Source organism: Piliocolobus tephrosceles, chromosome 6 (assembly GCF_002776525.5).
Source record: "Piliocolobus tephrosceles isolate RC106 chromosome 6, ASM277652v3, whole genome shotgun sequence".
NCBI classification, from domain to species: domain Eukaryota; kingdom Metazoa; phylum Chordata; class Mammalia; order Primates; family Cercopithecidae; genus Piliocolobus; species Piliocolobus tephrosceles.
This window is the reverse complement of record NC_045439.1, coordinates 146,573,942-146,598,885: the sequence shown is the minus strand read 5'-3', so window position 1 is coordinate 146,598,885 and position 24,944 is coordinate 146,573,942. Positions and strand designations below refer to the sequence as shown.

The window sequence follows — 24,944 nt, the reverse complement described above, 5'->3', positions numbered from 1 at the left end:
AGACGAGAGTCTTGCTGTTTATTTATTTGAGACGAGAGTCTTGCTGTGTTGCCAGGCTAGAGTGCAGTGGCGCAGTCTCGGCTCACTGCATCCTCCGTCTCCTGGATTCAAGCGATTCTTCTGCCTCAGCCTCCCGAGTAGCTAGGATTACAGGCACGTGCCACCACACCCGGCTAATTTTTTTGTATTTTTAGTAGAGACAGGGTTTCACCATGTTAGCCAGGCTGGTCTTGAACTCCTGACCTCGTGATCTGCCCGCCTCGGCCTCCCAAAATGCTGGGATTACAGGCGTGAGCCACCGCACCCGGCCTGTGTTGGAATTTTATATGAGAAAGACATAACAAGAGGGCAAAATAAAAACGGACACCAGGAAGTCAAATCATATAAAGACACAAAGTAGCCATTACCTTTCCTCCCCTTACCTGTTCTGTTCTTTCGTTTTTCTCGCTCTGCTTTTAGCTCCTCCATGGCTTGAGATTTCTTATCTAGTTTCTCATCCCGCTTGGAACGCCGTTCCTTGTTGTGGGATGTTACCTAGGAAGGGAAGGATATATAGGATGGCCCTTTTTACCAACGGCTGATAAGATTCTCTAAACCCATTTAATGCATTTAGTCCTCCAGCGTTATTCTATATGGGTTGCAGAAACTTAGAGCTTGTAGTGTAAGGGGAGAGAGCATCCTCTTGTGGACAAAGAGGATAGCGCAGTAAAATAAGCCCTGTCCAAAATGCCTAATAGCAAGTTCAAGAATTATCCGAATAAACTCTTTCTGGAAGAACACGCTAGAACACAGCTAACGTTGGGATTACAGGCATGAGCCACTACACTCAGCCCCACATTATCTTTTTTTTTGTTTTTCTGAGACGGAGTCTCATTTATCATTTTGATGATAAATACAGAGATTACTTTCCCAGCTATATTTATACCAAGCAAAGGATGACATACATCTAAGTAAACATCATAAGCATCTGGCTACCTAGGACAGATTGTTTACCAATTTTTCTTTGAGGGATGCTCACTCACTAGTGGGCTGCTTTTTCTTTAAACAGAGCCTCGCTCTTCTGCCCAGGCTGGAGTGCCATGGCACGATCTCAGCTCACTGCAACCTCCGCCTCTGAGGGTCAAGCAATTCTTGTGTCTCAGCCTCCCGAGTAGCTGGGATTAAAGGCATGAGCCACCGTGCCAGGCTAATTTTTGTATTTTTAGTAGAGATGGGATTTCACCATGTTGACCAGGCTGGTCTCAAACTCCTGGCCTTGAGTGATCTGTCCGCCTCGGCCTCCCAAAGTGCTGAGATTACAGATGTGAGTCACTGCAGCTAAGGGCTGCTTTTTAAATGCAGACTTCAGTGAAAGCTGGGCTCAGTGGCATATGCCTGTAGTCTCAGCAACTCAGGAGGATTGCTTGAGACTAGGAGTTTGAGGCTACAGTGTGTTATGACCGTGGCAGTGAATAGCCACTGTACTCCAGCCTGGGCAACATAATGAGACCAGAGAAGGTAGGAGGAAGGGAAGGAGGATAGGAAGGAGGAAGGGAAGGAGGAAGGGAAGAAGAAAGGGAAGGAGGAAGGAAAGGGAAAGAAAGGGAAAAAGAAAGAAAAAAAGAAAAAGAAAAAAAAGGGAAGCAAAAAGTGCTAAGGAGTTAATAGCACAGCTGATGGTGAAACACTGAGATATGTCCAGAGATTAATGAAACCATGCCACAAGTCTTGTACTAATAAGCTTAGGCTGATTAATATAAACCCACATTTTACACACACACACACACACACACACACACACACACACACTCAAAACAGAGGTTTATTCTTTGGACAATGAAGAACACTGAATCTCCCACCTGAGATTCTTGAATCTGTGTCAGCTTTTTCTTTTCTTGCTCCTCTTCTTGCTTTTTCTTCTTTTCTTTCTTTTCTTTCTTTTTGGCTGTTTTTAGTTTTTTCTTGATTTCAAATCTGGTTAAAAGATATTTGTTTGGTTTTTAACTAGCAATGAAATGTATGTAAAAATTGATTTCTATTAGATAGGAGAAAGGAACTAAGGGAAAGGAGCTAATAGATATTTTGGCTTTCCTGCAAGAAACTCTCATGTTACCTTTTAAGTATATTAAAAATATTTAATATGTTAATTACAACAAAATATAAAATATTTGATTGCATTAAGTGGGAATATGTTTAAAATGAGAGAATATGGGCCGGGCACAGTGGCTCACACCTGTAATCCCAGCACTTTGAGAGGCCAAGGCGGGCAGATCAGGAGATCAAGAGATCAAGACCATCCTGGCCAACATGGTGAAACCCCATCTCTACTAAAAATACAAAAATTAGCTGGGCATGGTGGTGCACGCCTGTAGTCCCAGCTACTTGGAAAGCTGAGGCAGGAGAATCGCTTTAACCCGGGAGGCAGAGGTTGCAGTCAGCCAAGATCTCACCACTGCACTTCAGCCTAGTGACAGAGCAAGAATCTGTTTCAAAAAAAAAAAAGAGAGAGAGAACATATATAGGATATTGCTGTACTCATCTGCGCCACTCTAGCCTGGGCGACAGAGTGAGACTCCATCTCAAAAAAACAAACAGGCCAGGCGTGGTGGCTCGCACCTGTAATCCCAGCACTTTGGGAAACCAAGGCGGGCAGATCACGAGGTCAGGAGATTGAGACTATTCTGGTCAAAATGGTGAAACTCCATCCCTACTAAAAATACAAAAATTAGCCAGGCGTGATGGCACATGCCTGTAATCCCAGCTACTCAGGAGGCTGAGGCAGGAGAATCGCTTGAACCCAGGAGGCGGAGGTTGCAGTGAGCCAAGATCGCGCCACTGCACTCTAGCCTGGACGACAGAGTGAGACTCCACCTCGAAAACAAACAACAAACAAACAACAACAAAAACCACACAATGACAGACCATTTCACAACCCACCAGGATGGCTATTATCACAAAGAGGAAGGCCAGGCACGGCGGCTCACACCTATAATTCCAGTACTTTGGGAGGCCAAGGCAGGAGGATCACTTCAGTCCAGGAGTTGGAGACCAGCCTGGACAACATGGTGAGACCCTGTCTCTACAAAAATTTTAAAAATTGGCTGGACATGGTGGTACATGCTTGTAGTCCCAGCTACTTGGCAGGCTGAGGTGGGAGAACTGCTTGAGCCCAGGAAATTGAGGCTGCAGCAAGCCATGCTCATACCACTGAACTCTAGCTAGCCTGGGCAACAGAGCGAAACCCTGTCTCAACAACAACAACAAAACAAGGAAATGACAAGTGTTAAAGTGTCAGTGAAGATGTAGAGAAACTAGAACACTTATTGCTGATGGAAATCTAAAATGGCGCATTGGCAGTTTCTCAAAAAGTCAGAGTTACCGTATAAGCCAGCAATTCTACGTTCCAGTATACACTCAAAAGATCTGAAAATAGGTACTCAAATTGTTGTATATAAATGTTCACAATAGCAAAACGGAGGAAACACCACAAATATTAATCAATAGATGGATGGATAAACAAAAAGTGGTATATACATACAATGGAATATTACTCAGACATAAAAAGGAGTGAAGTACTAATGCATGCTAAATGGATAAACCTCAAAAACACACTAAGTGAAAGAAGTCAATCACAAAAGACTACATATTATGATTTCATTTATATAAAATATCTAGGTCGGGCATGGTGGCTAATGCCTGTAATCTAAACACTTTGGGAGGCCGAGGCAGCAGGATTGCTTGAGGCCAGGAGTTCAAGACCAGCCTGGACAACACAGTGAGACCTCGTCTTTAATAAAAGTTTTAAAAATTGGCCAGGTGGTGGCACACTCCTATAGTCCCAGCTACTTGGAGACTGAGGCGGGAGGATTGCTTGAACACAGGAGATCGAGGCTTCAGTTAACTATAATCACGCCACGGCACTCTAGTCTGGGCGACGGAACGAGACCCTACAACAATAATAAACATATCCAGAATAGGCAACTCTAGAGAGACAGAAAGGAGATTAGTGGTTGCCCAGGGCTGGGAGGCTTATGGGGAAACAGAGGAGTGATAAAATGCTCCAGAATTAATTGTGGTGGTGATTGCACAGCTCTGTGGACATATAAAAACCACTGAATTACACACTTTAAGTGGGCTATTTTAAACAAAGTTATTTTTTTAGAGTCAGTGATAGTTTACATTTACATAATGTTCTTATGTATGTCATCTCACTTGAGGTTTACAACAACCCCTGAGGAGGAAACTGAGGCCAGAAGAGAAAGTGATTTAACTCCGATCACCTCCCCAGCGAGTCTGACTTGAACCTAGACCTTCCGACTGCAATGTCAGTGCCCTTTCTACAACAAGGCACCCTTTTACGCTTCCTGCCCCCATGAAGAATCTAACAACTGAAAATGACATCTCACTACTGGTGCTGCTGGCTAGAGAACAGGATGCTCATGGTGCTTACATAAAAAGACTATGAAGATTAAATGCGATCCATATAAAGACCTTTTAAAGTAAAAAAGATGCGGGAAATTCCAGAGTTTCCATATTGCACTGCCCTGAAGCTAAACAAATGAACTACAAAAATATCAATTTTCTATGATGGCTCTGAACCTTTGTCTTAATAATCAGCACACTAAACCATTCTTACAGTCACTAAAAAAAGTCACTGAAGCTGGGGGTGGTGATTCACACCTGTAACCTCAGCATTTTGGGAAGCTGAGGTGGACGAATTGCTTGAGGTCAGGAGTTCAAGACCAGCCTGGGCAACATGGCAAAACCCCCTCTCTACAAAAAAAAAAAAAAAAAAAAAAAAAAAATACAGCGCCAGGAGAGGTGGCTTACGCCTGTAATCCCAGCACTTTGGAAAGCCGAGGTGGGTGGATCACCTGAGGTCAGGAATTCCAGACCAGTCTGGCCAATATGAAAAATTAGCCAGGCTGCTGGGCGGGGTGGCTCGGGCCTGTAATCCCAGCACTTTAGGAGGCTGAGGTGGGCGGATCACGAGGCCAGGAGATCGAGACCATCCTGGCTAACACAGTGAAACCCCATCTCTACTAAAAATACAAAAAATTAGCCAGGCGTGGTGGATGGCGCCTGTAGACCCCGCCACTAGGGAGGCTGAGGCAGGAGAATGGTGTGAACCTGGGAGGTGGAGCTTGCAGTGAGCCGAGATCGCACCACTGCACTCCAGCCTGGGTGACAGAGCAAGACTCCGTCTCAAAAAAAAAAAAAAGAAAGAAAGAAAAAAGAAAAATCAGCCAGGCCAGGCATGGTAGCTCATGCCTGTGATCCTGGCAGTTTGGGGGGCCAAGATGGGAGCATCATTTAAGGTCAGGACTTAGAAACCAGCCTGGCCAACATAGTGAAGACCTGTTTCTACTTAAAATACAAAAATTGGCCAGGCACAGTGGCCTACGCCTGTAATCCCAGCAATTTGGGAGGCCGAGGCAGGTGGATCATCTGAGGTCAGGAGTTGGAGACCAGTCCGGCCAACACAGTGAAACCCCATCTCTACTAAAAATACAAAAATTAGCCGGGTGTGGTGGTGGGCGCCTGTAATTCCGGCTACAGGGGAGGCTGAGGCAGGATAATTGCTTGAACCCGGGAGACGGAGGTTGCAGTGAGCCGAGATTGTGCCACTGCACTCCAGCCTGGGCAACAAGAGCAAAACTCCATCCCCCGCCCCCCCCAAAAAAAATTAGCTGGGTGGCGTATGCCTGTAATCCCAGCTACACAGGAGGCTGAGGCAAGAGAATCACTGAACCTGGGAAGTGGAGATTGCAGTGAGCTGAGATTGTGTTACTGCATTCCACCCTGGGCAACAGAATGAGACTCCATCTCAAAAAAAAAAAAAAAAAAAGAAAGAAAAAATATTAGCCAGGCATGGTAGCCTGTAGACAGCCTGTAGACCCAGCTACTTGGGAGGCTGAGGTGGGAGGCTGGCTTGAATCCAGGAGGTGGCAATTGTAGAGAGCTGAGTTCATGCCACTGCACTCCAGCCTGGATGACAAAGCCAGACTGTGTCTAAAAAAACAAAATATTTTTTAAAAGTCACTGAATCAGTCAACTGTCTCATTCACATAAGGTGAAAAACATAAAAACTAAGTTTGAGACAAATCGCCTATTACCCTCGAGCTACTTTGTGATTTTGTCATAGGACTTATTGGCCTTACATGACAACATCTTGCTATGTTTTCCACAGTTCAGACGTGCAAATTTTAAACTGTCTGACAACTCCAGCACAGTTTATTAAGTCCTATTTGTTCCAATATAGGTAAACTTGGAAGCATTCACACTCAAAACAAATGTTGAGGCCGAGCGTGGTGGCTCACGCCTGTAATCCCAGCACTTTGGGAGGCCGAGGCAGGTGGGTCACCTGAGGTCAGGAGTTTGAGACCAGCCTGGCCAACATGGCGAAACCCTATCTCTACTAAAAATACAAAAATTAGCCAGGTGTGGTGGCACATGCCTGTAATCCCAGCTACTTGGGAGGCTGATGCAGGAGAATCGCTTGAACCCAGGAAGTGGAGGCTGTGGTGAGCCGAGATCGTGCCATTGCACTCTAGTTGGCAACAAAAGTCTGTCTCAAAAAACAAAAAACAAAAAACACACACGTAAAAACAAAAAAACAAAAATCAAATGTCTATTGCTTGCTGCTGACTGAAAGCCAAACATTCTTCTCTAGGATAACTCGGCATACTTAATATGGTCTCCAGAAGGGACAAACAAAACTCCCAGATGAAAAGGAACTAACTGCTGCCAAAGAAAATGCTTCTATTTTCCTTTCATGAGATTAAATAGGTAGGATCCTCATTCTGAGGGCTATTTTATTTCCAAGACAAAAGCCAAGTTTATTTTTACCTTGAAATTCTGTTAGAAGATAAGGAAGAACTACTGCCATATTTAAAACTTTTCCATTTAAAATATGGCAAAAGTTGAAAACACTGAAGCAGCTTCTAAATACCAAAAAGCAATTTAACATTTGACTTTTTAAAAAAATACAAAAACCGTGTTAGAGGGTAGTCAGATACCTAACTTGTACATAATGAGGAGAAATTCCAAGTCTTGAATCCTGTGAAGACAGGGCTCCAAATAAGAATTTGGGAAATTTTTTCAACCTAGGAGCTTGAACAATTTGAAGCCAATTTGTAAAACACAAAGCTTTAAAACACCATTTGTTCATTTAATTTTTATGTATCATTTGATGTGTTCCCACATTACTCTCAATCATTACTGTATTCATGTTCTAAAACCAAGGCAACCTTATGATTACCTCAATACTTTTTGCTTAGTAGAAATCAAATCATGAACTGATCTTTATCAAGACAGACAATCTCTGTAATTCCCCTCCCTTTTTCTTGACACAGGGTCTCACTTTGTCACCCAGGCTTGAAGTGCAGTGGTGCAATCTCAGCTCATTGCCAACTCCACATTCCGGGCTCAAATGATACTCCTGCTTGACTCAGCCTCCCAAGTACCTGGGACTACAGGCATGGGCCACCATGCCTGACTATTTTTCGTAGGAGACAGGGTTTTGCCATGTTGCCAAGACTGGTCTTGAATTCCTGGAATCAAGTGATCCACCCACCTCGGCCTCCCAAAGTGCTGGGATTACAGGTGTAAGCCACCACTCCAGGCCTGCAATTCCCTTTATTTTTTATTTTTTTTTTAAGACGGAGTGTCCCTCTGTCACCTAGGCTGGAGTCCAGTGGTGTAATCTTGGCCCACTGCAACCTCCGCCTCCTGGGTTCAAGTCATTCTCCTGCCTCAGAATCCTGAATAGCTGGCATTACAGGTGCCTGCCACCATGCTCGGCTAATTTTTTGTATTTTTAGTAGAGATGGGTTTCACCATGTTGGCCAGGCTGGTCTTGAACTCCTGACTTCAAGTGATCTACCCGCCTCGGCCTCCCAAAGTGCAGGGATTACAGGTGTGAGCCACCACACTTGGCCTGTAATTCCATTTATTTATTTATTTACTTTTATTTTTGCTTTTTATTGAGACAGAGTCTTGCTTTCACCAAGGCTAGAGTGCAGTGGTGCCATCTCAGCTCACTGCAACCACCATCTCCCAGGTTGAAGCAATTTTCCTGCCTCAGCCTCCTGAGTAGCTGGGACTATAGGTGCACACCACCACACCAGGCTACTTTTTTTGTATTTTTAGTAGAGATGGGTTTTCACCATGTTGGCCAGGCTGGTCTAGAACTCCTGACCTCTGGTGATTCATCCACCTTGGCCTCCCAAAGTGTGTAATTCTCTTTAGAATGCTGCCTGTAGTGCTGTGTTACAGAATAGGTAAAATAATAGGAAATGTGAGGCAGGAGAGGATGTAGCCACGTGTGTTTTATGGTGTCAAGACAGTCCTAGGTTTGAAATTCAGTTATACCACTTACCACCTAAATCACCTTGGGCAAGTTTCTTCATTCATTCACTCAACAAGTATTTAGTGCATATCTCTGTGGCAGGTACCCTTCTAGGCACCAAGAATAGAATGGCGAAAAGGACAAAATCTCTCCCTTCATGCAGCTTACTCTTTAGTTACCTAATGTCTCTAAGCCTAAGCTTCTACCTCTGTAATATGGTATAACCAACTTCACGGAGCAGTTGTGAAGATTAAATAATGCACATAAATAATATGAATAAAACCTTCTGAATAACGTACATTAGTAAATAAAGCCAGTGGCACTGAGTAAATAAATGTGATTGAAATTTAATACACCATTTGCCTCTCATCATGTTAACAATCAACTCCAAATGCAGTCTCCATATGTAGGGCAGGTGTGAAGGACAGAGCAAGTATGAGAAAAGAGATGAACGGAAAAGGTGGGGGCAGGGGGGGACAACGAGGACTCAACCTTACCTTCTTTTCAACACCTCCCTCTTCTCTATGCGATTGAACAGTTCTTGCTCTCTCTCTTTCTCCGTCATCTGTTCCAGACGGGCCCTGTCTTCCTCATCTCCCATGAGGTCTTCTCCATAGCCATCATGGAACTCTTCATCTTCTGAGGAAGAGTCTGAATCTGAACTGGAAGAGGAGCTGTTGCTGTCAGAGTCTGACACTTCACCTGCAACAAAGGCCCACACACAAGATTACACTATGCTCCAGCAGACAGGCCACAAGCGGCTCCACAATGTTGACAACATCACCCTTCTTCAGGCTACAGTAAGAAACCAGTTTGTTATTTTACTTATTTGTTTTCACTTTTTTTTTTGAGATGGAGTTTTGCTCTTATTGCCCAGGCTGGAGTGCAAGTGGTACAATCTCAGCTCACTGCAACCTCCACCTCCCAGGTTCAAGTGATTCTCCTGCCTCAGCCTCCCAAGTAGTAGGGATTACAGGTGTGTGCCACCACACCTGGCTGATTTTCTATTTTTATTGGAGACGGGGTTTCACCATATTGGTCAGACTGGTCTCGAACTCCTAACCTCAGGTGATCCGCCCACCTCAGCCTGCCAGTGCTGGGATTACAGGCGTGAGCCACTGTGTCTGACGTATTTATTTTTACTTTTTAAATAGAGTTGGAGGTCTCACTTTGTTGCCCAGGCTGGTCTTGAACTCTTGGGCTCAAGCAGTCCTCCTGTCTTGCCTCCCAAAGTGCTGGGATTACAGGCATGAGCCACCACACCCAGCCCCAACTTTTTTTTTTTTATTATTATTATTTTGAGACGGAGTCTCCCCCTGCCCCAGGGTGGAGTGCAGTGGCGCGATCTCGGCTCACTGCAACCTCCACCTCGCGGGTTTAAGCAATTCTCCTGCCTCAGCCTCCTGAGTAGCTGGGACTACAGGTGCACACCACCACGTCCAGCTAATTTTTGTATTTTTAGTAGAGACGGGGTTTCACCATGTGGGCCAGGATGGTCTCGATCTCTCGACCTTTTGATCCACCCACCTCGGCCTCTCAAAGTGCTGGGATTACAGGCGTGAGTCACCATGCCCGGCCTATTTATTTTGTTTGAGGCAATTTTTGCTCGTCACCCAGGCTGGAGTGCAGCGGCGCGATCTCGGCTCACTGCATTCTCCACCTCCCAGGTTCAAGCAATTCTCTTGCCTCAGACTCCCGAATAGCTCAGGTGCTCAGCTAATTTTTGTATTTTTAGTAGAGATGGGGTTTCACCATGTTAGCCAGGCTGGTTTTAAACTCCTGACCTCAAGAGATCCACTTGCCTTGGCCTCCCAAAGTGCTGGGATTACAGGCATGAGCCACAGTGCCCTGCCCCAGATTGTTTTTTTTTGAGACAGAGTCTCGCTCTGTCGCCCAGGCTGGAGTGCAGTGGCGCGATCTCGGCTCACTGCAAGTTCGGGTGCCCACTACAGGTGCCCACCACCACACGTGGCTCATTTTTTTGTATTTTTTAAATAGAGACAGGGTTTCACCGTGTTAACCAGGATGGTCTCAATCTCCTGACCTCATGATCTGCCCACCTCAGCCTCCCAAAGTGCTGGGATTATAGGTGTGAGCCACCGCACCTGGCCTGACTATATGGATAAGTTCTTTAGTGGTGATTTCTGAGATTTTGGTGTACCTATCACCCAAGCAGTGCATACTGTGCCCAATATTTAGTCTTTTATCCCTCACTCCCTCCCTAAGTCCCCAAAGTCCATTATATCATTCTTTTTTTTTTTTTGGAGACAGAGTCTCACTCTATCGCCTGATCTCGGCTCACTGCAACCTCCTCTTCAAGTGATTCTCATGGCTCAGCCTCCTACTGAGTAGCTGGGACCACAGGAGCGTACCACCATGCCTGGCTAATTTTTGTATTTTTAGCAGAGATGGGGTCTCACTATGTTAGCCAGGCTTGTCTCAAACTCCTGACCTCAAGTGATCCACCTGCCTTGGCCTACCAAAGTGCTGGGACTACAGGCGTGAGCCACCACACCTGGCCCCATTATACCATTCTATGCCTTTGCATCCTGATGGCTTAAACACCACTTACACATGAGAACATACAATATTTGGTTTTCCATTCCTAAGTAACTTCACTTTGAAAAATGGCCTCCAGCTCCAATAAGTTGCTGCAAAGGCCATCATTTCATTCCGTTTTATGGCTGAGTAATATTCTATGGCATACATACACTTTATTTTATTTATTTATTTTTTTGAGACAGAGTCCTGCTCTGTTGGCAGACTAAAATGCAGTCGCGTGATCTTGGCTCACTGCAACCTCCAACTCCCTGGTTCAAGCGATTCTCCTGCCTCAGCCTCCCAAGTATTAGAGATTACAGGTATGCACCACCACACTCAGCTAATTTTTGTATTTTTAGTAGAGATGGGGTTTCACCATGTTGGCCAGGATGGTCTCGATCTCTTGACCTTGTGATCTACCTGCCTCGGCCTCCCAAAGTGCTAGGATTACAGGTATGAGCCACCATGCCCGGCCGGCATACATACACATTTTCTTTATCCACTTGTTTGTGCACTGAACTTTTGAAGAGTACAAGCCCAAAAAAATTGTCTAGTAGAATTTCGTAAGGTAGTGATGAAAATTTTGTCTATCTGAACAGCAGCCACCACATATGGGTATTCACAAACTCAAATGTGGCTAGTGCAACTGAAAACTAAATTTTAAACATTAATTTTTAGTTAATTTAAGTTGAAATAGCAACAGTTATCAAATGTCCATTTCATTTGGTTTGGCTGATTTGTTAAGAAACAATTCAGATTATGAATTTTTGGCAAGAATATTCCATAAGTGATTGTGTCCTTTTCAATGTATCACATCAGGAAGCCCTAACATCTGTTTGTCCCATTATTTTAATTTGGATTACTTGGTAAAGGTGGTGTCTCCCAGATTTTCCCTTTGTAAAGGCACCTTTTCCTCTTTACATAATAGTATGTATAGGGAGAAGGTTTAAGACTATAAAAGTTTGTTTTCTGGCCGGGCGCGGTGGCTCATGCCTGTAATCCCAGCACTTGAGGAGGCCGAGGCGGGCGGATCACGAGGTCAGGAGATCAAGACCATCCTGACTAACACCATGAAACCCCGTCTCTACTAAAAATACAAAAAAAATTAGCTGGGCATGGTGGCGGGTGCTTGTATTCCCAGCTACTCGGGAGGCTGAGGCAGGAGAATGGTGTGAACCCGGGAGGCAGAGCGTGCAGTGAGCCGAGATTGCGCCACTGCGCTCCAGCCTGGGCAACAGAGCGAGACTCCATCTCAAAAATAAATAAATAAATAAATAAATAAACAAATAAAAATAAAAATAAAAAATAAATAAAATAAAATAAAATTTTGTTTTCCAACAAACTCTCACCCAGTGGTTTTAACAATCATTGAGGACTCTTGAGTAAATCAACTTTATCACTATGATTGAAAAGTAGTGATTTTTCTAACCCTATAATTTCTTTTTCATTTATTAGCTGGCATTAAAAAAAAAAAATTATGGCTGGGTGTGGCTGCTCACGCCTGTAATCCCAGCACTTTGGGAGGACAAGGTGGGTAGATCACCTGAGGTCACGAGTTCAAGACCAGCCCGGACAACATGGTGAAACCCCATCTCTACTAAAAATACAAAAAATTAGCTAAGTGTGCTGGCGGGCATCTGTTATCCCAGCTACTTGAGGCAGGAGAATCACTTGAACCCTGGGAGACGGAGGTCACAGTGAGCCAAGATCACACCATTGCACTCCAGCCTGGGTGACAAGAGTGAAACTCTGTCTCGAAAATAAATTTAAAAAATAAAAAAAATTTTAATGAATCATTAAAAATTGATTAGTGAATTTCTAATAATTGTGGATCTTAATAGGACAAATGTTGACATGGAAAAACTATGTGAGTACAATGAGTACTGAGCTAAGTCAGCAATTTAACAGGAACTGTACTTGACTCAATTTGAGCTAACATTCATAGGCATGTGCTCAAAATCAGGTTGGGCCAATTTTATAAAGTCAGCTTGTATGTAAACATTATTTTTAAAAATGTTTTTAACATTTTTATAATTTACAGGTTATCATTCTAGTCCTGGAACAAGTTCACTCTTATTTTCTCTCCCAGTGTCCATGCATTTTTCTTTTCTTTTTTTTCCTACTTTTTTTTGTTGTTGTTGAGACAGGGTCTTGCTCTGTCACTTAGGCTGGGTTGCAGTGGTGTGATCATAGCTCACAGTAACCTCGAATTCCTGGGCTCAAGCAATCCTCCCACCTCAGCCTCCTGAGCAGTTGGGACCTCAGGTCATACCATAACACCCAGCTAATTTTTAATATTCTTTTTCGGAGAGATGGGATCTCACTATATTACCCAGGCTGGTCCTGAACTCCTGGGCTCAAGCAATCCTCCCACCTTGGCCTCCCAAAGTGTTGAGATTACAAATATGAGCCACTGCACCTGGCCCAAGTTCACTTTTCAAACTAGTGTTTTAAACATTCCGGAATTGGCTTCCAGAAAAGGAACATTTTCTACTGAGATTTCCCTCCTCAGTCAGACTATGCATAAGCAAGAAAAAAGGGGAGGGAAAGGCACTCAGGGTATTCAAGACTAATGCAGGAATCCTTGCAGGTTCCAGGGATAGGTTTCAGGAGTCTCACAAACCTTTGGAATTACATGCATTTTTCTTGCTTCATTCAGATTCTCAAAGCATCCATGACCATGGAAAAAGTTAAGAACCACTGCTCTAAAGAAGAGGTCATGCTGAATGCAGGTACCCCCCTTCCTCCCCACTTCTGACTTGGCACCTTCAAGCTGACAAGAGTGGGAGTTGACCTTCCAGGTCTAGGCTGCTCAGCTCACCTTCCTCAGGGGCTGAGCTCTCAGCTGAACTGTCTTTGTCTGAACTGCCTGAGGAGGCAGTTTTGTTGGCCTGTTTCTTCATGGTTCCTTTCTTCTCTATTTTTCTGGCTTTTCCTTTCTTCTTATTTTTATTGCTCCCAAATGTCCACTATAAGGAGAAAAGAAAAAGGAAGACTGAAATAGGAATAGGGACTTTATTGGGAAAAGCTGGAAGACTCAAGAGTTAAGAGTCTCTGGCATTCATCTTTGAATCCAAAACAAATACACTTCATATGAAAAAAAAATACAGATTTTTGGGGAAAAAAAGAAAAAAAAATGTTTTTTTTTGAAACAGGGTCTCACTCTGTTGCCCAGGCTAGAGTGCAGTGGCACAATCTTGGTTCACTGCAACCTCTGATTCCCAGGCTCAAGCCATCCTCCCACTTTGGCCTCTGGAGTACTTGGGACTATAGATGTGCTCCACCACACCCAGCTAATTTTTGTATTTTTTGCAGAGACGGGGTTTCACTATGTTGCCCAGGCTGGTCTTGAAATCCTGAGCTCAGACAATCCTCCTGTCTCGGCCTCCCAAAATGCTGGGATTACAGACATGAGCCACTGCCCCAGCATAAATTTTTGTTTTTGAGACAAGGTCTCACTCTGTCACCCAGGCTAGAGTGCAGTGGCGCCATCTCGGGCTCACGGCAGCCTTGACCTCCCAGGATCAAGCTATCCTCCTGCCTCAGCCTCCCAAGTAGTTGGGACCATAGGCGTGTACCACCACACCCGGCTAATCTTTGTATTTTTTATAGAGACGGGGTTTCACCACATTGCCCAGGCTGGTCTTAAACTCCTGAGCTCAAGCAATTCGCCTGCCTTGGCCTCCCAAAGTGTTGGGATTACAGGTGTGAGCCACTGTGCCTGGCCCCAGCCTAGATTTTTGAAAACTTGCTTAAAACTTTAGAACTTCTGGTCTGGAATTTCTTAGAAACAGGAGAAAAGTTACATAATAAACATACAATTTAATTATTATTTTTTCTTTTATTTTCAGACAGGTTCTTGCTACGTTGCCGAGGCTGGCCTTGAACTCCTGGGCTCAAGTGATCCTCTCACCTGAGCCTCCTAAGTAGCTGGAACTACAGGTGCGCATCACTGCACCCAGCTCATGGATGTTTTATTGCCAATAGAAAACAGAAAACATATCAACTTTATGGCAAGTCAAAAAAACAGCTTCTGATGTTTTATGTGGCAGAGATGGCAGTAATCGTTAATGGCTGATATGTCTGGGTTTCAGTATGGAGAATGGTTTAGTTCCGGGGTGGGTCTCAGGAAGGCAGGGAACGTAGCCTGTGCCCAGGAGAAAACTGCAGAAAGCAGAGAGAGAAAGGATGAGGGCCATTCTTTGGCATGAATGGCAGCACTGGCACTAACTCCAAAGAAGCAGAAAGTAATATACATCATTAAATATATGTGAATATCCTTTTTAAAACAGTGGCATATATTACATAATAACATGACATTTAAACTGGATCATAAACAGGAAATCCCAGATATCTAAACATAAGGAACCTGTAATGTGCACTGTCAAACAGGCAGGCAATACAGTTAACTACCTCAAGACCAAAAAGCTATCTTCAAGCACTTTAATTGTAAGTTGAAAGGCCATACAACCACTTTACAAATTTGCAGACTATTTAGTTACATTAAACCATATCTCCTTTGATATCTTAACTTGCCACCTTAAAATGATTTTAGGTGAAAAATACTTTACTCAGAAACTTTATTCTAATTACCATAAAGAATAATCATCTTTTGATTATCACAGACTGAATATTAAGTCTGGCATTAACATAATATTTCTACATCTAATATCCAACAAAGGCACAAAGTCTTTGTTCCTTCTATAACAGGATGAGAAATTAACCTCCTATTTTCACAATAGGTAATAGAAGTAAATTATTTTGGTCTTTTTTTGAGGGGGTGGGGTTGGGTAGAGGTGTAGTTCTGAAGATGTTTCCAACTTAGAAATTTTCCATATGAGGTATTCTTAAGAACAGTCTGCTAGTTTACCGTCACAAAACATTGTAAAAGGGTGCTATTTTAAATCTTTTTTTTTGTTTTTGAGCCAGGGTCTCGTTTGTCACCCAGGCTGGAGTGCAGGGCAGCAGGTTCATAGCTCACTGCAGCCTCCACCTCCCAGGATCATGTGATCCTCCTACCTCAGCCTCCTGAGTAGCTGGGACTATAGGTGTGCACCATCATGCCAAGCTAATTTTTAAATTTTTATGTAGAGACAGAGGGTCTTGCTATGTCACTCAGGCTGGTCTCAGACTCCTAGACTCATACAATCCTCCAGCCTTGGCCTCCCAAAGTGCTGGGATTATAAGCACAAGCCACCTTGCATAGCCCTAATGCTTCCCTTTTAATGACTGAGTTTTCAATCATTTCACATTTTCATCATTTCAAGGAAGATAATTTTTTTCTTTTTTTGAGATGGAGTCTCGCTGTGTCGCCCAGACTGGAGTGCAGTGGCGTGATCTTGGCTCACTGCAAGCTCCGCCTCCCGGGTTCATGCCATTCTCCTGCCTCAGCCTACTGAGTAGCTGGGACTACAGGCACCTGCCACCGTGCCCAGCTAATTTTTTTTTTTTTGTATTTTTAGTAGAGACAGGGTTTCACCGTGTTAGCCAGGATGGTCTCGATCTCCTGACCACGTGATTCACCTGCCTTGGCCTCCTACAGTGCTGGGATTACATTGTGCCTGGCCAGGAAGACAATTTTAAAGCCAGTATGAAACAACCTAAAGAAGGCCAAAGTGTTCACTTTCTTAGTTAACTGAGCTAAAATATATCAACTTTTTTTTTTTTTTAAATGGAGTCTCACTCTGTCACCCAGGGTGGAGTGCAGTGGTATGATCCTGGCTCACTGCAACCTCTGCCTCCTGGGTTCAAACGATTCTCCTGCCTCAGCCTCCCAAGTAGCTGGGATTACAGGTGCCTGCCACAATGCCCGGCTAATTTTTGTATTTTTAGCGGAGATGGGGTTTCGCCATGTTGGCCAGGCTGGTCTCAAACTCCCGACCTCAAGCGATCCACCCACCTCTGCCTCCCAAAGTGCAGGGACTACAGGCTTGAGTCACCGTGCCCGGCCTAATATACCAACTTTCTATGCTGACAATGAAGATATTACTCGAGTAAATAATATATAAAACATCTTTTACACTGGCTCTTGTTATAAAACAATTACACAACTATATGCATAATAGATACTCTCAACATTTATTGGTTAGTTTTGAAAACGGGCATGAGCAACCTTTTCCAAACACTGTCTTGGCCCTTTCTACTTCTACCCAATGGGAATACGAAGAGGCTGAGAGCATAAACGTTGGGCTGTCAGGGTCACGTGTGTGTCAGAGGGACTAGGTCTATTTTTGCCTACAGATTTGGGTTTGTCACATGGAAGAGAGTCAAATTCTGCATTCCTCGGGGGAAAAAAGTGTTTATGAGAGCAAAATGACCTGAGGTCATACAGGTGAATCCAACTCAGAAGGTGCTAGGCAGCCACGGCTTTCTTAACCCTCTCCCTCTATCTGCTTCAATCTGCCTCAACCTAAGCTTAGCAACTGTCATTCATTCATAATCTATAATGTTTGTCCCTTGTGGGGCAGTGAGAAGATAACAGTAAACTAGAAGAAAATAAAAATGCTTTGAGTGAAAAGGGGCCTTCTTAACTAAACCCGAAAGTGAGAAGGGAACATCGTGTTTTTCTTCCAACAACAAAGCTGCCTTACCTCCCATGAGGCTGACTCAGCCAGGTCTAGCACACCAAAGGAAATATGTGTCAAGGTTTTGGGGGGATTACAATAATGTGGGTGAGTTTACTTTTAAACTTAAAATTTCTTTTTTTTTTTTTTTTTTTGAGACAGAGTTTTGCTCTTGTTGCCTAGGCTGGAGTGCAAAGGCCCGATCTCGGCTCACTGCAACCTCCGCCTACTGGGTTAAAGTGATTCTCCTGCCTCAGCCTCCTGAGTAGCTGGGATTACAGGCATGCGCCACCACCATGGCTGGCTAATTTTGTATTTGTAGTAAAGACGGGGTTTCTCCATGTTGGTCAGGCTGGTTTCAAATCCCTGACTTCAGGCTGGACCTTGGACTCCCAATCCACCTGCCTTGGCCTCCCAAGGTGCTGGGATTACAGGCATGGGCCACCACGCCTGGCCTAAAATTTCTTATATATATGTTACAGTACTGAGAAGTTGTAGTGCCGCTACTTGTATATTTACAAGTATTTTATTTCATTTTATTTTAGTATTATTTTTTTTTTGAGACGGAGTCTCACTCTATCTCCTGGGCTGGAGTGCAGTGGCCGGATCTCAGCTCACTGCAAGCTCCGCCTCCCGGGTTTACGCCATTCTCCTGCCTCAGCCTCCCGAGTAGCTGGGACTACAAGCGCCCGCCACCTCGCCCAGCTAGTTTTTTGTATTTTTTAGTAGAGACAGGGTTTCACGGTGTTAGCCAGGATGGTCTCGATCTCCTGACCTCATGATCCGCCCGTCTCGGCCTCCCAAAGTGCTGGGATTATAGGCTTGAGCCACCGCGCCCGGCCCATTTTATTTTTTATTTTTGAGAATGGGTCTTGCTCTGTTGACCAGGCTGGAATGCAGTGACATGATCATAGCTCACTGCAGCCTTGAACTACTGGGCTCAAGAGATTCTCTCATCTCAGCCTCCTGGGCAGCTGAGATTACTGGTGCATGCCACCATACCTGGATAATTTGTTAACTTTTTGTAGAGAGGAGAGCTCACTGTCTTACCAACGCTAGTCTCAAACTCCTAAGCTCAAGCAATTCTACCACCTCAGTCTCCCAAAGTTCTGGGACTATAGGCATGAGCCACTGTACCCATCCTGTATTTCATTTTTAATAAACCTTTAAAATCTAATTTTAATAATAATAAATGTTCACTATATTAGGACTTAAAATATAGAAAAGTTGTTTGCTTTTTATTTTCTTTTCGTTTTTGCGATGAGGTCTCACTATGTTGCCCAGGCTGTACTCAAACTCCTGGGCTCAAGTGATATTCCCACCTCAACCTCCTGAGTAGCTATTACTACAGAAACACACCACTGTGCACAACCAGAAAAGAATTTGTAAAGTTGGAAAAAAAAAAAAAAATCACCAGGCCGAGTGTGGCGGCTCACACCTATAACCCCAGCACTCTGGGAGGCCAATGTGGGAGGATCACTTGAACACAGGAGTTGGAGACCAGCCTGTGAAACACAGCAAGACCCCAATTCTATTTAAGGATATATATTTTTTAATTTAAAAAATCACCTGCTGGCCAGGCGCGGTGGCTCATGCCTGTAATCCCAGCACTTTGGGGGGCCGAGGCGGGCGGATCACAAGGTCAGGAGATCGAGACCATCCTGGCTAACACGGTGAAACTCTGTCTCTACTAAAAGTACAAAAAACTAGCTGGGCATGGTGGCAGGTGCCTGTAGTCCCAGCTACTCAGGAGGCTGAGGCAAGAGAATGGTGTGAACCTGGGAGGCACAGCTTGCAGTGAGCCAAGATCGCGCCACTGCACTCTAGCCTGGGTGACAGAGCGAGACTCCGTCTCAAAAAAACAAAAAAAATCACCTGCTGCCGGCCGGGCGCGGTGGCTGATGCCTGTAATCCCAGCACTCTGGGAGGCCAAGGCGGGCAGATCAAGAGGTCAGGAGATCGAGACCATCCTGGCTAACATGGTGAAACCCCATCTCTACTAAACATGAAAAACATTAGCCAGGTGTGGTGGCAGGCACCTGTAGTCCCAGCTACTCGGGAGGCTGAGGCAGGAGAATGGCATGAACCTGGGAGAAGGAGCTTGCAGTGATCTGAGATCGCACCACTGCACTCCAGCCTGGACGACACAGGCAAGACTGTCTCAAAAAAAAAAAAAAAAAAAAAAAAATCACTTGCTGCTATAACAGGGACAAAAAAATAAAATAAAAACAAAATAGGCTGGGCACAGTGGCTCACACCTGAAATCCTAGCACTTTGGGAGGCCGAGGCAGGCTGACTGCTTGAGCTGAGGGTTCAAGACTAGCCTGGGCAACATGGCGAAACTCAGTCTCTACAAAAAATACAAAAATTAGCCAGACATGGTGGTGAACACTTATGGTCCCAGCTACTCAGGAGGTTAAGGTAGGAGAATGGCTTGAACCCAGGAGGTCCAGGATGCAGTGAGCCAAGATCATGACATTGCACTCCAGTCTGGGTGACAGAGTGAGAGCCTGTCTCAAATAAATAAATTAGTTATATAAAAAATTAATTTAAAAAAATTACCTGTGCTTGCTTCAGCAGCACATATCTAAAATTAGAATACAGAGATTAGCCTGACCCCTATGCAAAGATGACACGCAAATTTGTGAAACATTCCCTATTTTTTGTTTTGTTTTGTTTTTCAAGATGGAGAATCACTCTGTCACCCAAACTGGAGTGCAGTGGCGTGATCTAGGCTCACTGCAACCTCCGCCTCCTGGGTTCAAGTGATTGTCCTGCCTCAGCCTCCCGAGTAGCTGCGACTGTAGGCGACTGCCCCCACACCTGGCTAATTTTTGTATTTTCAGCAGAGACAGGGTTAGTAGAGCCACCACACCCGCGTGAAAATGAGAATTGCTGTGAGTCGGTTCTCTTACCATATTGATCAGGCTGGTCTCAAACTCCTGACCTCAGGGGGGTCTGCCTGCCTCGGCCTCCCAAAGTGCTGAGACTACAGGCATGAGCTACCGCACCCAGCCAATATTTCCTATTTTTTTATTTGATTTTTTTTTAAATCACCTGTATTGCCACCACTCAAAGATAAATGATCACTTAAAATCTGGAAGCCAGTCTCATCATTATTCTTATTTAATCCAGGGAAAGAGACTCAAATAGGTCCCAATAATCTCCCAAAGATTTTTTTCTTGGAAAATAGACTCACATTTACTCCTATAAACCAGAGATTCCCGAACGCTTTTTTGCCTAAGCACATACTTAAAATATTTGCTCTGTACCTCTTCTCCCAAGAACAGAGTCTAAGCAGAATTGATATGGAAATATCTTAATCCAGCTGTTAGTCCAGAGATGGCTGACCCATCCCTGCAAAAGTCTTATTCACCTGATTCTGAGACAGAGGGAAAATGAATGACTTCACCAGGGTGTAGTAGTAAATGGGATCCACAGAATAAAGCAGAGAATTAAAGGGATGTTCTTATACTTTCCCCATCTGGGAGGAAGTAGAGGACGTGATCTGGCACTTCTTAATCCGTTTTCAGAACTGTGGGTCTACTGAAAGGTCAGCTCTGTTATAACCTTCAAAGTGCTCTCAAATGCACCAAACATAAGCCAAGAATGAGAAAATGAACACCCACTGGTCTGCATCTGAACCAAGTACAGAGGCCAGAGGATCTCCCAATGACCACTGCTCAAAAACCATCTATCTGGGTAAAGGAAAGGATCCATTGTCAGGACTCTTGTACACACTCACATCCTGCTTTCCTAGGTGTACATGTATGCAGCCCCACAGAACACCAGAAAAGTATTTTGTAAATATGCGATGAAGAAAACTTAAAAAGAGACTGGATGGAATATGTTTTCTTCCCAATAATAGAGATTGGCAGTTTGACTCTCACTGATGTAACAGATATTCTAATGGGCAACAATTACCTAGTGAAACAAGGAAGGTGAGTACTATATTCCCACATGAGTGTGTATAGAATGTTATAAGCAGGTCCTCATTCTGTGAAGCAACTGTCCTTCTGGGCATTCAGTTGAAAGATGGGAAGAAACACAAGGCAGGGACTGGTTGCACTGGAACTGGGTGGCATTGAGATGCTGAGTACTTTGAACATGATGAAGGCAGGAAAGTAAAGACACTTCAAGATTTCAGAGAGCAAATTATCTCTAATAGGTAAGGAATACCCATATTCCTAGGTCTCAGGACCCAGCACAGAAACCATTCCAACCCAGCGACTCTGAACTGCATTTACAAGTGAAATAAAATACCTCTCAGTAAGTAGGGTTCAAGAGTAACAGCTGCGACTGGGTGTGGTGACTCATGCCTGTAATCCCAACACTTTGGGAGACGGAGGCAGGTGGATTACTTGAAGTCAGAAGTTCAAGACCAGTCTGGCCAACATGGTGAAATCCTGACTCTACTAAAAATACAAAAATTAGGTGGGCCTGGTGGTGGGCGCCTACAATCTGAGTTACTCAGGAGGCTGAGGCAGGAGAATTGCTTGAACCTGGGAGGTGGAGGTTGCAGCCAGCCAAGATTGCACCACTGCATCCCAGCCTGGGTGACAGAGGGAGACTGTCTCCAAAAAAAAAAAAAGAGTAACAGCTGGGCTAGTGACAAACTATACTGGGATGAGGTCTAAAGAACTGGGATAGAACCAAGCCTCTAACCAGAGAGTGTTTCCTTATCTATAAAGTAGGAATAATAACACTGCCTTGACCACCTACCAGGGTAGTGTGAAACTAAAAGGAGAGAGAATAAGAAGAGTTTTAGAGCACACTAGAAACCAGGAAGTTCTATGTACATGTGAGGTATTATTTTATGAAAAGAAAATAATTTTTTTTTTTTTTTTTTTGAGACAGAGGCTCGCTCTGTCGTCTAGGCTGGAGTGCAGTGGCGCCATCTCGGCTCACTGCAACCTCTACCTCCTGATTTCAAGTGATTCTCCTGCCTCAGCCTCCTGAGCAGCTAGGACTACAGGCGCCTGCCACCATGCCTGGCTAATTTTTTGTATTTTTAGTAGAGACAGGGTTTCACTATGTTAGCCAGGATGGTCTCTATCTCCTGACCTCGTGATCAGCCCGCCTCAGCCTCCCAAAGCATTGGGATTACAGGCGTGAGCCACTGCACCCGGCTGAAAATGAGAATTTCTGTGAGTTTGTTCTCTCATCTGTCGGGAAAAAAAGTTCAGATGATCTCTAAGACCCTGTAACATTGTAGCTTTCCATATGAACTGAATGTTATTCTGAATCAAAGTAATTGTAAGAAAGGTTCTATAGTCATTACTCTAGATACTGACAATGGCCACAGAAGAGATGTGTTTGAGAGGGCACAGTTCTTGATTTAGGTGTTTTTTTCTGAAAATAAAAAAAGAGTCAGAGGAAGCTGGGTGGGGTGGCTCACACCCGTGCTGGGACCAGCACTTTGGGAGGCCGAGGCGGGCGGATCACTTGAGGACAGGAGTTCAAGACCAGCCTGGCCAACACAGTGAAATCCCGTCTCTACTAAAAATACAAAAAATTAGCTGGGCGTGGTAGCATGCGCCTGTAATCCCAGCTACTCGGAATACAGAAGCACAGGAATTGCCTGAACCCAAGAGGCAGATGTTGCAGTGAGCAGACATTGAGCCACCATACTCCAGCCTTCTTGACAGAGCAAGACTCTGTTTCCAAAAAGAAAAAAAAAAAAAAAAAAGGGGGGGGGTGGTCAGAGGAGTTGAAAAGTAAATGCAAATTTTTAAAATCCCAAGTGACAGGAGGCAGTAAATCCAATTTAATGTCAGCCTGAAGACATGAAGAATATCTTAGCTTTCTTTTCCTTTCTACTGTGTAATTAATCAAAGTACAAAAGACACTATTGTATTTCATCATCAAGCAATCACATACATTCAACTAGAAAGCATAAAGAATCCTTGCACTCAATCACAAAAACTTGTAGTCTAGTTACAAAGACAAAAGCACAAGCAGTAGGCTGGGCGTGGTGGCTCAAGCCTGTAATCCCAGCACTTTGGGATGCCGAGGTGGATGGATTACCCAAAGTAAGGAGTTTGAGACCATCCTGGCCAACACAGTGAAACCCCTTCTCTACTAAAAAAATACAAAAAAAACTAGCTGGGCGAGGTGGCGGGCTCCTGTAGTCCCAGCTACTCGGGAGGCTGAGGCAGGAGAATGGTGTAAACCCGGGAGGCAGAGCTTGCAGTGAGCTGAGATCCGGCCACTGCACTCCAGCCTGGGCGACAGAGTGAGACGCCCGTCTCAAAAAAAAAAAAAAAAAAAAAAAGCACAAGCAAAATAGACATGATACCAAAAAATGCACAATATAATTAATACTACATTACACTGTTAGGTTGGGAGTGTTGGAATTTCTTGTAAATACATTTGAGCAATTAACTAGTCCATGAAAATCACCTTATTCCAAATTCTTGCAATGAGATCTTAATGGTGTCTAGAAAGATGAGGAGTTACTGTCTGCTTGTCTACATAGTTAAGAACCAATGTGTAAAAAATAAAGCTTATGGGGCCAGGAGCAGTGGTCTGTAATTCCAGCACTTTGGGAGGCCGAGGTGGGTGGATCACAAGGTCAGGAGGTCGAGACCATCCTGGCTAACACAGTGGAACCCCGTCTCTACTAAAAATACAAAAAAAAAATTAGCTGGGCGTGGTGGCGGGCACCTGTAGTCCCAGCTACTTGGGAGGCTGAGGCAGGAGAATGGCATGGACCTGGGAGGCAGAGCTTGCAGTGAGCCAAGATTGCGCCACTGCACTCCAGCCCGGGCAACAGAGAGAGACTCTGTCTCAAAATAAATAAAATAAAATAAATAAAATATAAAGCTCACGAGCAATCTAAATAGCTGTTACTAAGTTCAAGCACTAAAGCGCAGTATTCCAGCCTAAACTCTATGGCATTCCCTGGCTTCCTGAACCCACGAAGAATAGATGCAGTAAGTTGGAAGTGTTAAAGACATTACCAAGAAATGAGCACAATGGTCACTTCTTACCAATAATAATAGAGGAGAAAGGAAGCTGTATAAAGCAGTACCACACAGCTTGATATTTTGGAAGACTTTTTTTTTTTTTACAGTACAGGAACTGTTATTCATAGTCATGGCTTTAAATCAACAGAAAAACTACTACACATGATATCCAACGGGCTGGCCGTGGTGGCTCATGCCTGTAATCCTAGCATTTTGACAGCCCGAGGCAGGCAGATCGCCTGAGCTCAGGAGTTCAACACCAGCCTGGGCAACACGGTGAAACCCCATCTCTTCTAAAAATACAAAAAATACCTGTAATCCCAGCACTTTGGGAGGCCGAGACGGGCGGATCACAAGGTCAGGAGATCGAGACCATCCTGGCCAACACAATGAAACCCCGTCTCTACTAAAAAATACAAAAAACTAGCCGGGCGAGGTGGCGGGCGCCTGTAGTCCCAGCTACTCGGGAGGCTGAGGCAGGAGAATGGCGTAAACCCGGGAGGCGGAGCTTGCAGTGAGCTGAGATCCGGCCACTGCACTCCA

At 44.3% G+C, this 24,944-nt stretch overlaps 1 protein-coding gene and 1 pseudogene across 1 annotated transcript in view; one reads left to right on the top strand and one right to left on the bottom strand.

The window, feature by feature from the left end:
- RTF1 (RTF1 homolog, Paf1/RNA polymerase II complex component) overlaps positions 1 to 24,944 on the bottom strand; it is a 236,534-nt gene that overhangs the window by 17,046 nt on the left and 194,544 nt on the right. The window contains exons 3-6 of the mRNA XM_031935823.1: positions 13,692 to 13,839; positions 8,827 to 9,031; positions 1,839 to 1,953; positions 423 to 534 (exon numbers count right to left, since the gene is read on the bottom strand). Coding sequence (XP_031791683.1) covers positions 423 to 534; positions 1,839 to 1,953; positions 8,827 to 9,031; positions 13,692 to 13,839 — 580 coding nt within the window. The remainder of the gene's footprint in view (positions 1 to 422; positions 535 to 1,838; positions 1,954 to 8,826; positions 9,032 to 13,691; positions 13,840 to 24,944) is intronic.
- Positions 19,998 to 20,097, top strand: LOC111531160 (annotated as a pseudogene).